Source organism: Anneissia japonica, unplaced genomic scaffold, assembly GCF_011630105.1.
Source record: "Anneissia japonica isolate Jap-2015-1 unplaced genomic scaffold, ASM1163010v1 scaffold287748_len1686314_cov196, whole genome shotgun sequence".
Taxonomy (NCBI): domain Eukaryota; kingdom Metazoa; phylum Echinodermata; class Crinoidea; order Comatulida; family Comatulidae; genus Anneissia; species Anneissia japonica.
This window is the reverse complement of record NW_022727190.1, coordinates 334,734-347,743: the sequence shown is the minus strand read 5'-3', so window position 1 is coordinate 347,743 and position 13,010 is coordinate 334,734. Positions and strand designations below refer to the sequence as shown.

The 13,010-nt window shown below is 35.6% G+C and overlaps 1 protein-coding gene across 2 annotated transcripts; it reads left to right on the top strand.

Annotated features, from left to right (window-relative positions):
- Positions 1-3: 3 nt before the first annotated feature.
- LOC117113559 (DNA topoisomerase 3-beta-1-like) lies at positions 4-12,748 on the top strand. Of its 2 annotated transcripts, none has more exons than XM_033256926.1 (17): positions 4-68; positions 1,836-2,032; positions 2,298-2,450; positions 3,081-3,200; positions 3,487-3,654; positions 4,113-4,247; positions 4,848-4,960; positions 5,524-5,724; positions 6,081-6,164; positions 6,710-6,830; positions 7,313-7,495; positions 7,724-7,933; positions 8,315-8,532; positions 8,972-9,155; positions 9,912-10,111; positions 10,446-10,554; positions 10,846-12,748. In XM_033256926.1, the coding sequence occupies exons 2-17, from the start codon at positions 1,874-1,876 to the stop codon at positions 11,071-11,073; spliced, it is 2,586 nt and encodes an 861-aa protein (XP_033112817.1). In that variant the 5' UTR covers positions 4-68; positions 1,836-1,873; the 3' UTR covers positions 11,074-12,748. The 2 variants fall into 2 exon arrangements, with proteins under 2 accessions (XP_033112817.1, XP_033112816.1); XM_033256925.1 differs by having other exon boundaries at positions 9-69; positions 1,847-2,032.
- The last annotated feature ends 262 nt before the right edge of the window (positions 12,749-13,010 follow it).

The window sequence follows — 13,010 nt, the reverse complement described above, 5'->3', positions numbered from 1 at the left end:
AGGTGAATCTCGTCTGCTAAAAAACTATGAAAACTTGGACCACTTTTCTTGACCAGAGATGCCCGATAGGTAAATTAGGAATTTGGTCTTATATATTTTGAATTTAAGTATTACAGATACACTTGCCTAGTGTGATTATCCAGTCTGTCAACTGAGAGAGTAGCTTATTTTGGCATAGGATCCATATTTTGTATGCCTGTCTGTGTAGAGGACTAGGCTAAGCCTAGGGCCTAGGCTTGCTGTGTTTCGGAGTCGATCCCGGCCTTGTGGTGCTATATCTCTCCCGTTCCAACTTATGAGCTGCAGAGTACAGACAAGGCCTAGGCTAGGCGGCTTTCTCAACTGAATAGACATGTGCATATTTATAGTCGTCTTTCTTAACCAATTAAATCACTGAAGCATTGTGGTAATCAAATGACCTCTGTTTTCTTTAAGGCGTAAATATAATTAATATTATTGACTACTGGTTTACTGGTTTCCCGTAACTACTACGGGACCGAGGCAAAGTACTCAGTGCTTAAAAGCCCCTCTTGTAAATTAAATCACTATTAGCGTATGGTGCAAACTTTGGTGGATGGTTGGACCATGCCTCATTATTGAGCCTTGATTTGAAAGTATTAATAGATGAACGTAATACTGCTTCACTAGGAAGTGCCTTCCAAAGCAAGACCACCTTTCTAGAAAAACGTATTCCCCATAACATTAATCCTAGAACGACTGAATTTCATCTTGTATTGATGACCCCTTGTTCGTGAATCCCAGTCAAATTCGAAAAACACTTCACTTGAAATAGAGTCAAAGCCCTTAATTATTTTAAACACTTGGACCATATCCACTCTTTCTTGTCTATAGATCAAAGTTGGAAGTATTTTCAACTGATGTTCTTATGGAATGTCGTGAAATCAATTTCATTGCCCGCTGTTGAACTTATTAGGGTCTAGTTTTAATAGTTTAAGCTTTGGCTAGATCAAGACAGTTTATAATATTAATAGTCCCTTTACAAACATACAATATGTTTTTGAGGAGAGAGCTTTTTATTTTCTATATTATGGTAGCATTAACTGCTAGGCCCTGGATGATGTTTTAGGGGAGTTTCTTTCTTGTTCGTATTAAAAGGATACTGGATTGGATTTATTTGGTGTGTAAACACCAACGATAAACCAACAAGAGTCCAAACAAGACTAATTTTCAGTGGAAACCTTCTGGTGGTGATAAAGCAGAACACCGGGAGACAGTCCCCCTCTTTTCCGAAGAGTGTACTGTGCTCTTGCACACAGAACCAACAGCTGAAACATCTCTTCCAAAAGATGGTGCAATATTTATTTTGGCAGGGGCAGATTTAGTGGGGGCCAGGTCGGCCCCTTCCGCACTTTTGGAAAGTGAAAAAAAAAGTTTAAAAAAATAAAAAAAGAAATAAAGAAAAAGAAATTATTGATCGTCCAAAACGCTTCCCAAAATCAAAAATTTCATGGGTAGTGTTGTCTTTTGATCACCACCCCCTCCCTTTTGGGCATTTCTGGATCTGCCACTGTTTTATCCCTCCAGCAATTTACAAGCCTAAAATTTGTCAACATACTTACTTGCTTCACAGACAAAATATATCGTTGATTTATAGCCACCAAAAAATGATTTTAGAAAACTCAAATTTAATAACACCACATGAGTCATATTTCAGTAAATGATTTTCAATGATATATAGACATTTTACTACAATACTACTTAAATTGCTGCCAGGAATTTTAGGGTACTATACAGTACTAACAGTCATGTATTTTTTAATATTAACCTAAAGTATTGCAATGTTCAAATTAACCAATTCATTTTTTTATTACAACGTTTATGTTAGATTTAGGTGGCAGTAAATAGAGGCATTATGAAGGTTGCATTGATGGTAGCCGAGAAGCCGCAGCTGGCGCATTCCTTAGCCAAGATTCTGTCTAATGGCAACATGAACAGTCGTAAGGGAATGAACGGAGCATGCTCAGTTCATGAGTATGATGGCAGATTTCAAGGGGAAAGCTGCAAATTTAAGGTTAGTGTTTATTTTGAGAAATAAGTTAAACATTGGATTGCAAAGGAAATAGAGAAACTGAATAGAAAATCCTAAAGATTTATTATACCCACAAAAATGAAAAAAAAAAATAAATAAAATGCATTCTGAAATTTACTTGCTCATTTTCACATATTATGAACATCAATTTGAGCATAGAAATTAAGTGTTTTTAAGAAAAACCTTACTCATAATTTGACCATGAAAAATGATAACAATTATAGAAATTATAGTATATTTCTTACAGATGACATCAGTATGTGGACACGTTCTTGGATTGGATTTCCAGCCACGATACAACAACTGGGATCGCGTTGATCCTGTTGAATTATTTGAGGCTGAAACGGAAAAGAAAGAAACAAATCCAAATTTACAAATGCCAAAATTTCTGTCTCGAGAGGTAGGCAAACTCTGAAATTGTAATAATAAGCCATTCTATGTAAGGAGATACTTTTTAATAATTATATGTATAGGCCATGAAATTCATGTACCAAGGACAGCCACTTCACAGCCCATCAACAATGCAAGCTAGGGTATCTAAGCATGGCCAAAGAGTATAAAATAGCTTGAGCTAATGCTGCCCTGATTTTTTGCATGCACACAATGAGATGAAAAAAAGTACTACTGTAAGGTATGGAGCACCCTATTAGAATAAGCATAGAGTTTGAAATTCGAAAACACTTTCGAGCGACTTTTTACGTTTTTCTTTTAAGTGCACTCTCTAGTTCATGCTAGTAATTTTCTTGATAGGACTCCGTTTTTAAAGAAGCCTCGGCAGTCAGACCTCTTGGTATTCCATACTCCTTGGCGTAGCCAGCTGAGAATGGTCAGTTACCAGAATAGAAACTGTTGTCCAAATGGCTCTTCCTGATTAATAGATACTACCAATCCACTGGTTACTAAAATATAATGAGATGCTTCCCAGGGGGCTGAGTGAGTACCTGGTAGGTGGAAAATTATGGAAAAACATCTTCAAGGATTTGAGTATGTATTTATTCATTGATAAAAAGTAAATTGATGTGTTACATAGGGACATGGAGTTGACTACTTGATCTTGTGGTTAGATTGTGACAAGGAAGGTGAAAATATCTGCTTTGAAGTTATCGGTGCTGTCAAGCCAAATATGAATAGATCCAGAAGTTCTGAGAAGGTAAACTTCACATTTATTAGCAGCTTTCAAAATATGACTTTCTTACTATGTATCTCGTTTTCTTGCAATATAGTACATACATCCTTTTTTGAGCATATTCGATAGTTATGTCAGGGACATTAAAATTTGGTAAATTCTGTAGTGGTAACTGGTTATAATCGATCAGTTAAAGATATGTCTCTGGTAAATATACAAAATGTCTTCTTTGAGTACAAGAAGTACTTTGAGATACATTGTAAAATGTGAAAAAATAATACTCATATTGATTTATATTGTATTTTCCCAGACAATATTCCGAGCAAAATTCAGTGCTATTACCGAATCTGACGTCAAAGGAGCAATGAAAAATCTTGGTGATCCAAACAGAAATGAAGCAATGTCTGTGGACGCTAGGTTGGAGTTGGATCTGCGTATCGGATGTGCATTTACTCGCTTCCAAACCAAATTTTTCCAAGTGAGTGATTAAAGCAAAGATAATAATACTTCAGTAAAAAGTTATATAGTTAAGCTTACCTAACTTAAATAATTTTTAAGTTGATCTTATTTTACATGCCAAAAAGTTTTCCATTAAATAAAGATCTGTAAATCAAATATTATCCTAGTCCAACAATTTTTTAATACCATTTTGGATTTGACTATAGGCAAGTTCAACTGTATGCAATTCTTATATTCTTACATCCAGTTAAATTGTTAAGGTATTAAAGATACTATTTCAGTTTATCATATAATCAACAGTAACCTTGTTTGTCAACCATCACAGATTGGTATAAAACTTGTATATACTTTGAACATAAAAAAAATTAAATCATATTTAGAAACAATGTTTTTTCTTTCTTTCTATTCTATCTTTAAGTTACATATAAAATTTAATTAAGTAAAGTATTATCATAAACAATATGTTTTTATTTGCAGGGGAAGTATGGTAACCTTGATAGCAACTTGATCTCATATGGGCCGTGCCAGACACCAACTCTTGGATTCTGTGTCAACAGGCATGACCAGATTCAGTCATTCAAACCAGAACTCTACTGGGTGCTCCAAGTACAGGTAAAGAAAAAAACAAATTGTGAGATCGGGAGTTTGAGACCGACACCCGTCGCATTGCTTTTGTGCTTGGGCAAGGCACTCTACTTAAGTTTGCCTCTCTCCACTCAGGCGTATAAATGGGTACCTGGTAGGATGGTGTGGCATTGAAAGTATTAGGTTGTGCATGTGAAGCAACATGACATGGGATACTCCCCAGGGAGCAGAGATTGTTGCACAAAAATGTGTTGGTTTGCCAATCCAATGACCAGTGCCTTGTGTATTCTTTGGTCTACCATAGGCGCAATATAAATCCAGATTCTAAAAAAAAAGAAAAGAAAATTACAAGGTAATGCTTCATCCTGGTTGATCATTATGAGACCCTGGATACCATGTCTCTTGAGGAGTAGATATGTTTTGTTTTTGACCGGGGTGGCACCAGTGGGGGCCTAGGTGATCAGGCCCCTGTTGGGTATACCACAATATTAGTAAAAATCTCTAAAAAAAACCCTCTAAAATCAATTAAATAAGCATTTGAAACTCCTAAAGTGTCATATTTTTGGGGATTGAAATTAATATTATATAAACATGAATAATTTTCTAGGAAGTATTTTAATTTTCTAGGCAAACCATCCAAGTGGAAGGAAGTTGAATTTGGATTGGGAAAGGGTTCGTTTGTTTGACAAAGAAGTAGCTCAGCTGTTTTTAAACATGGTGAAGAATACTGATACAGCTAGGTAAATATGGTGTTAAAGTGATCAAATGTTTACTTCAAATTCCAGACTGTTTCTACAAATATATATTTTTTGTACCTTGGTAGAATAAATATTGAATTAATTGAATGCCTGTCCTTTACATTTTTAACAAAAGTTGTTTTTAACAAATTATTTTTGAAATACACAAACCATACAGTTTTGATGTTATAGTATACAGAAATTTATCATACAAATGAAAATTGGCAGCAAACTATGTGAAAAAATGCTTCAGTATTAGTTCTGAAATGTACTACTGGGATTGGAATCCAAACTCAAATCTAAAATAACATACAGTACTAAAAATCGGCCGTAACCAATCTTTTTCCACCTCTCCCCCCCCCCTCGCCCGTTTTTAAATATTCAAAAATCTTATTAACCGCCACCAAGTTTTTCATCAAATATGCTTTTTGTATCTTAGAAAAATCAGTTGCACAACACATAATTTTTTTTCCTGGTTTTAATAACATGAAAATAAAAGCTTAGTATGTACTTCAGTTATGCAGTATATCATAATGTATATCTTCTTCTGATCTTAATTTTTCAAGGGTTTTGAGTGTGTCAAAGAAGGAGAAATCAAAACAGCGCCCTCTTGCTTTGAACACTGTTGAAATGTTGAGAGTAGCAAGCTCAGGTCTTGGCATGAGCCCTCAACATACAATGCAGATTGCAGAGCGACTGTATATACAAGGCTACATCAGCTACCCACGTACGGAGACAACACATTATCCAGAGCAGTTTGATCTGAAGTATGATTCTTATATTAGTTTTTGATTTTTTGAAGCATAATTTGTTTAGTCTCTAAAATAAAACAGAAACAATGGCTGTTATATTAAGAACTGTATTTTTAAAACTTACATTGTTAGTGGTAACGTAGATTTTACTTACGTTCAATACATGTATATGGTTTACATTACAATTTTGTATGTATATACTTATATGCAGTATTATTTCAATGTTTTTGATGTTTTGATCATTTTGTTATAAGGAAACTAAATTTCAAAACAATGTTTATGTTTTTCATGACAATACATTTTAGTTTGGATCTTCTCTAAGGGTCTTGGCAGTTTTTTATTCTATGTGTTTGTTATCTTGTTTGTTTCAGAGGCACATTACGGCAGCAGCAACACAGTCCAAACTGGGGTGATGACGTGAAGGAACTTTTAACAAAGGGTATAAACAAGGCAAGGTAGGCCAATCCATGGAAAAATTAGAGATAATTTAGCTCAATGGTTAAACCAACAGAATCAATAACAATACAAATAATGGCGATTGATGGTAAACATTAATAATAATATATTAATAATCATATGTCTGTCTCTTATACACATCTAGATGTGTATAAGAGACAGGTTATTACATACATTAAGCCATTAGATTTAATTTTATTGTTATTAATATATTGGATCAATGTTTGACAGGGGTAGTCTACCAACTTTGAGTGGAGGTGAATAACTCAGTGGTTAAGATGCTTGCTTTCTGATCCCAGGGACCTGGTTTCAATTCCTGTCGCAGCAGGATTTTTCTCACGGCTAAAATCAACTCCACTCCCTAAGCCTCTTAAAGAGGCTTGATTTATAAAGCATCATTCTCATCCTGTAAGTGGCAAGTGTACTTGATGTTGGATGTGAGGGAAATAAAAAAAAAAGAAATTCAAGTGTTCAACAAATAATACAATATTAGGTACATTATGGAAAACTGTTTACTTTTTCATTTTTGTGATTTTTGCCACAGAAAGGGTCATGATGCAGGGGACCATCCCCCAATCACCCCAATGCGGTCAGCAAGTGAGAGTGAGATAGGAGGTGAGGCATGGCGTCTGTATGATTATATCACAAGACATTTTATTGCTACTGTGAGTATATTTTGTTTATATTTATGTTCATTTAACTTCAGAATATTATCAACATTTTATGTTCATCACCATTTTTGTAAATCTGTGAAGTAATAGTAAATTTTAATTAACTGTATAATATTTAATTTGGTATAAGATTTTGGTGATGTTATCACATACATCTGATATACTGTTATTCAGTTCATTTAGTGTGTGGTGTGGCTCTGGCTAATTCTTGATTTAAAAATATTCCTTGCAATCAGGACAGTGGTGTTCGATGCTCGTACACTGGATTGCAGAACATTCGTTTCTTGCAAATTGGTTATTTTGTGCCTTTGATTACAATTGCAAATCTTGATTTATTTATTCTAATTAGAGTATACATCTTGTAATGTACATAGGGTTTCATAATGCAGAGTGCAATATAATTACCATTATAATTCATGATGTTATTGTTTTTATTATTATAATTCCACTCTCTATCTTTCGGCTATTTCATGTAGATAAGTTATGATTGCAAGTACTTACAAACAACGGCTAAGCTTGCTGTTGGAGATGAGAGCTTCACTTGTACAGGCAAAACCCTGCTGGACTTGGGGTACACATCGGTTATGCACTGGCAGCAGATACCTAGCGAGGAGAACTTACCTGACTTCCAAGAAGGTCAAGTGTGCAATGTAGATGAGGTAAATCGTGATCTGCTTCTCTTGTTACTCTGCTTTTTATATTAAATATGTGTAAAGTTCTTATACTTAGGTCGAGCATGCTCAGAGTGACTTAACTTGATCCTGCCGTTCTAGGCTATCTGACACCACTGTATTAAGTTTGTTTGTGTGTACTGTGCATATATCCAGTGTCACATGTAAAGTAATGCCTTCATATAACATCTGTTTTTACATGGTGTTATTGTTCAGGTGAAACTAGTTGAGAAGCAAACCTCTCCACCCGATTACCTGACAGAGAGCGAACTGATCACCCTGATGGAGAAACACGGAATCGGAACAGATGCCAGTATACCAGTTCACATCAACAACATCTGTCAACGGAATTATGTATCAGTGGTATCTGGTAGGAAGTTGAAACCTACAGATCTTGGTATAGTTCTGGTGCATGGGTATCAAAAGGTAATGTTAAATTATTATAAATGCTTGCTTTCAGAGCATAAAATTGTCAACATACAATACTGTTTAGAACTGATATTAAGCATCCATTAATTGAGAGTGATCATTATGCAAAATACACAAGTCAGCACTGATGTTGGTAGTGTGAGGTACTTACCTGGACAAAGGAGTGAGGCTATATGCCTATGGGCATTGGAATACAGTATTACCAGAATAAACCCCATGAAGAAATTAGAACTATTCATTCTAGCATCTCATAACTATGCCAATGCTCATACTGTATGTACCCTTATTGTCATTTCCTGTATTTACATAGAGAGTGTAAGATATAGAGAGAACATTGTACATATTTACATTTTATTCAGTCTGTTGTTTTATCCATAGATTGACCCAGACTTGTCTCTACCAACCATGCGATCAGCGGTGGAGCAACAGCTGAACCTGATTGCAGCCGGCAAGGCAGATTTCAATTTGGTGCTAGATCACACACTGGGAATCTTCCAGCGTAAATTTAGTTACTTTGTAGAACAGATCAAGGACATGGACGAATTATTTGAGGTGTCCTTCTCACCCCTTGCTGCCTCTGGTAAACCTCTTTCAAGGTACAGTTTTTTTATATAAAAATATCAATGTTATGTTGCGGTGAACCATTATATAAGTGCTTTTTATCGCTATTGGCACAGTAGCAGGCAACCTCACCAGGTACCCATTTATATTCCTGGATAGAGAGAATCAGTGCAGATAAAATGCTTTGCTCAAGGACACAAGCGAAATGCACAGTGAGCGATTGAAACCTCAACCTCGAGGGTGGAGAAACTGCACCTTTATTGCCGTGCCAAACTGGTTACAAGTTCATGCTTAGGTCATGCTATTAGCCTCATTGTACTGAAGAAGGTTATTAGTTGTGGTTATAAATCAAGCCCAAAGTCTTAGAATTGTGAAGGCGGGCACTTTATCTGCCAGGTCATAGCTCCAGTTTATTGACCTAGAGTCAATGGAACATTTTGCTGTTAATTCATATTTGTATTGTTTACCTGATAGGTGTGGCAAATGCCATCGTTATATGAAGTATATTCAAGCTAAGCCAAGCCGTCTTCATTGTGCTACATGCAACGAGACCTACAGTCTACCACATAATGGTGTTATTAAACTATATAAGGAAATAAAATGCCCTCTAGACGATTTTGAACTTGTCATGTATTCCTCTGGTACCAAGTCTGGCAAGGTAAGATCTTGCAAACTTAATTCATTGAGTATTTTGTAATTAATTTTTTTTATTGATATTTGATTTTGATCATTGATCTGTTTTTCCAGTGTTAATTCTTCCTTTTATTTTGATAATCATTGGGATTATGATAAAGATCATTGTGGGCATGTTCATAAAAGTTAGCATGATGATTATGATTCAGAATACCCCAGAGATTATCATGGAGATTTATGAAGGGTATTAACATTTTTTTGGTAAATGATCATCATGGAGATTATAGATATTATCATAATTATCAGAAGATTATGAAAATTATAATAAAGTGTATAGAGATTATCTTCAATATTATTAAGGGTATCATGGAGATTATTATGGAGATTTTCGTGGAGATTATGGTCATTATCATGGAGATTAGAATAGTCGTAAATAAAAAAAAAGTAAAATTGCAGAAAAACTTCCACTAAACTATGTTAATTTTCGACTGATGCAGATTCATCATTCAAACTTTATATCTCTGGATAAAGCAGAAAACAAAGGAACTTCCGTTTTGAGTTTTCGACTATCACTGTAGTCTTGTTCACAATGAAACATGATGGAAAATTGTGTCATAGGGATTGTGACATCAGCGGTGAGGCCAGAGGGCCTGATCCTGGTCTCCCCCCCCCCCCACCTTCCTCCAATGTTGCCTTCAAGATGTTGTTGCATATGTTTGGAAGATTACATTTTTAGCTTAAGCTTTACAACTGTACTTCTCTTCATTTTCCATCCAAACAGAATTATCCTTTGTGTCCTTACTGCTTCAGTCATCCTCCATTTCAAGGGATGAAGAAGGGCAGCGGATGCAATGAGTGTACCCATCCAACCTGCCAGCACTCCCTCTCAAAGACAGGGGTTGCTAAGTGCGGGGAGTGTGAGTACGGGATTCTGGTCCTTGATGTCAACTCGGCCCCAAAGTGGAAGATGGCGTGTAACAGGTACTCATGAGTTCCTTCATCTGTATCTTCTAAATGGGCTGTATGCTTGTTATTTACAAAGTGTGTCTATTTCGTGAATACTTGCCTGGATAAATGCATATGTTTTAGTTCAAACTTACCTCTTGGCCATAAAAGAAAATAATTGAACTGCCGTAGTTCATCTTTATATGTCCTGCATGAATGAACAACTTCCTTGTTCTCCTAGCCTTTAACAGATCCTGGTGAAGGAGGTGATAGGGCATTAATTTATCCAGGTATCTCAATCATAGACTCTTACAACATAACTGGTGATTTGTTTAATTAACCATTAACCTGGTATTTTTGTTTCTTTAAGGTGCTCTTTCATGGTTCGACTATTTACCGATGCGCACAAGATAGCATTAGTTGCTGATAGTCGCTGTGAGGGCTGTAATGCTGCAATAATGTCTGTAGAATTTAACAAGGTCTGATATTGCCCTAGTGCTATTTTAATTATTACTTAATGTATAATAATTATTTAATATTATCATTATTGTGTGTTATAAATACTGGAACTAAACATCTGATTATAGACAATTATCAGAATTAAATTGCAAATAAAAGATGTAAATATTATCAACCCTCTTAATATAATACTTAGGGCATTCAAAATATTTTTTTTTCTTAATCTGAATCATATATTATATTTGCCAAAGTCACTAAATAAAAATGCTTAACAAACACTATTATTTAATTTTCTTATTTTTTTTTTTCAGGCCAAGACTCCACTAGAAGGAGAAGAGACACACCACTTAGGCTGTGCCTTCTGTGACCCTATCTTCTCCTCTCTCATTAAAACATTCCACCAAGCAGCGAGACCTGTTAGTTCCACACGTGGAAGAGGAGGGACGCGAGGGGGAGGAGGAGGAAGAGGAGGAGGCAGTGGCAGGGGAAGACGGGGTAGGGGAAGAGGAAGAGGAGGAAGGGATAAGCTTGATTTTTAATTGATTAGAATAATATGAAAACTAGTTTAAAAGAAGTATTTTTTTACATAATTTATAGCATTGTAAAAATCTATTTTAAAGTTAGCAATCTGCATTGTGCTATGTGCTTCATGATCTTTCCATCCATCCCTGTTGGCTCCCCATGTTCTGGTTGTTCCCCATGATATCCACCCAGGGCTACAAATAAAATTCTGCTTTTCAAAATTCTACATTTGGTTTCAATCCAGTCATTCTTTTGAAGCCAAGTGTTGCAGAATTATTATTTTAATTTGAAAGTGTATATTTTACAACTATAACACAAATTTCCCTTTCCCTATTGTATTAATAATCTATTGGCTATTTCCACTGTCTTTTAATTAATCATAATAAGTGGGATTTGTATAACGTCTTGATTAGTTCCTATGTATATTCTATGCTATATGAATGCTATATGCTATATGAATGAATTCATAGTGTTGGTAGACAACATTGTTGTGTGCGTTCTCTTCTGCATTCTCTATTAGGAAATATGAAAAAATGAATTATGAATTTCATAATCATGTTGTATGTAATAGGTATATGCGTGTGTGTGAGTGTTAAGTATGCACGCTGCTCTAAGATTGTAAACTAGCAAATTTGAAAACTGTAAACATATTCACTCTTCTCAAGTTGTAAAATGTACTTCTGTAACTATGTCTTCAAATTTCAGTAGTAAATGAAAAATTTCCGTAACACCTAATAATTCGCCTTGAGTGCAAGATACGAGTTGCTCAAAATTGCAGGCACAGCTGTGGAATTTCAAACAAACTGGACAGAATGAAGATTCATGGTTCACATTTCAGGACGATTGGACCCAATTTGAAAGCGGGTCTGATTCGATTTGGTATTTCAAACATACTTTTACATTATTTTATTTGTTTGAGCACACAAAACATGCACCATGGATTGTCAATAGCGAATATGTCACTGTCCTACTTTGTAGGTGACAATCCCTTTCACAAGACAAACATACACACACAATACTTTACACAAACTAAATCTCAATATGAGGTTTAGTGAGTGTGAGTTGCTTTGGTCATGAGAAAAAAAATCCTGCAACACCAACAGGAACTGAACCCAGGACCTTAGGATTGGAAGGAAAGCGTCTTAGCTTCCAAATTATTAAACTCCATTCCAAACGGGACAGGATGAAGATTTACGGGCCACTTTTTCTTAGTTTTCAAAATAATTTATCAGTTATCCAACAAGTATGAGTTGTCTAGGGACACCAAAGGTCCTGATGGAAATGTCATATGTTCTGGACTTTAGACCTATTTATTTATGGATCTATGATAACTTTCCGTAGTATTTTTGTCTATTTCCGTAAGTTCGTAATTAGAGAAGTGTGCATAGTTATTGAATATTGGCATATAGCTGCATGCCATTGAATCAAAGTTTTCCAATTATGTTCTTTTTTAGTCTGCATATTATAAAAATCCCCTTCCCCTAACAGTATTATTTGTTATCACCTCGTTATTATTTTTATTGTATGAAATGAGTTGACAACAATATATTCATGATTTTCTGGCATCATTGGAGTTGGGTATTGTGGTGTATGCTAATAAATTTGGCCGTTTGGCACCGTCACCTGTACTCTATGAATCGTGGAGCATTCCCGAGAGTCACACAAAATGATGAATCTGAACTTGGGGTCTTTACCAACTTGAGAGATTTGAAATGCGTGAGTGACTACACCATTTGGCTGAAAGGGTGGGGGCGGGGTCCAAAGGCGGAGCCAAGCTGGGTCAAGAGGGGGGCGTGGCCCCAGGCGCTCCGACGATCTGAGCATTAAAGCTGTTTAAAACGATTTCAGAGAGTGAGTGTGTCTTGACAATAACGGTGACATCTGTCTCTTATACACATCTAGATGTGTATAAGAGACAGGACCAAAATTGTTGACATCACCAGCCAGTATTAGG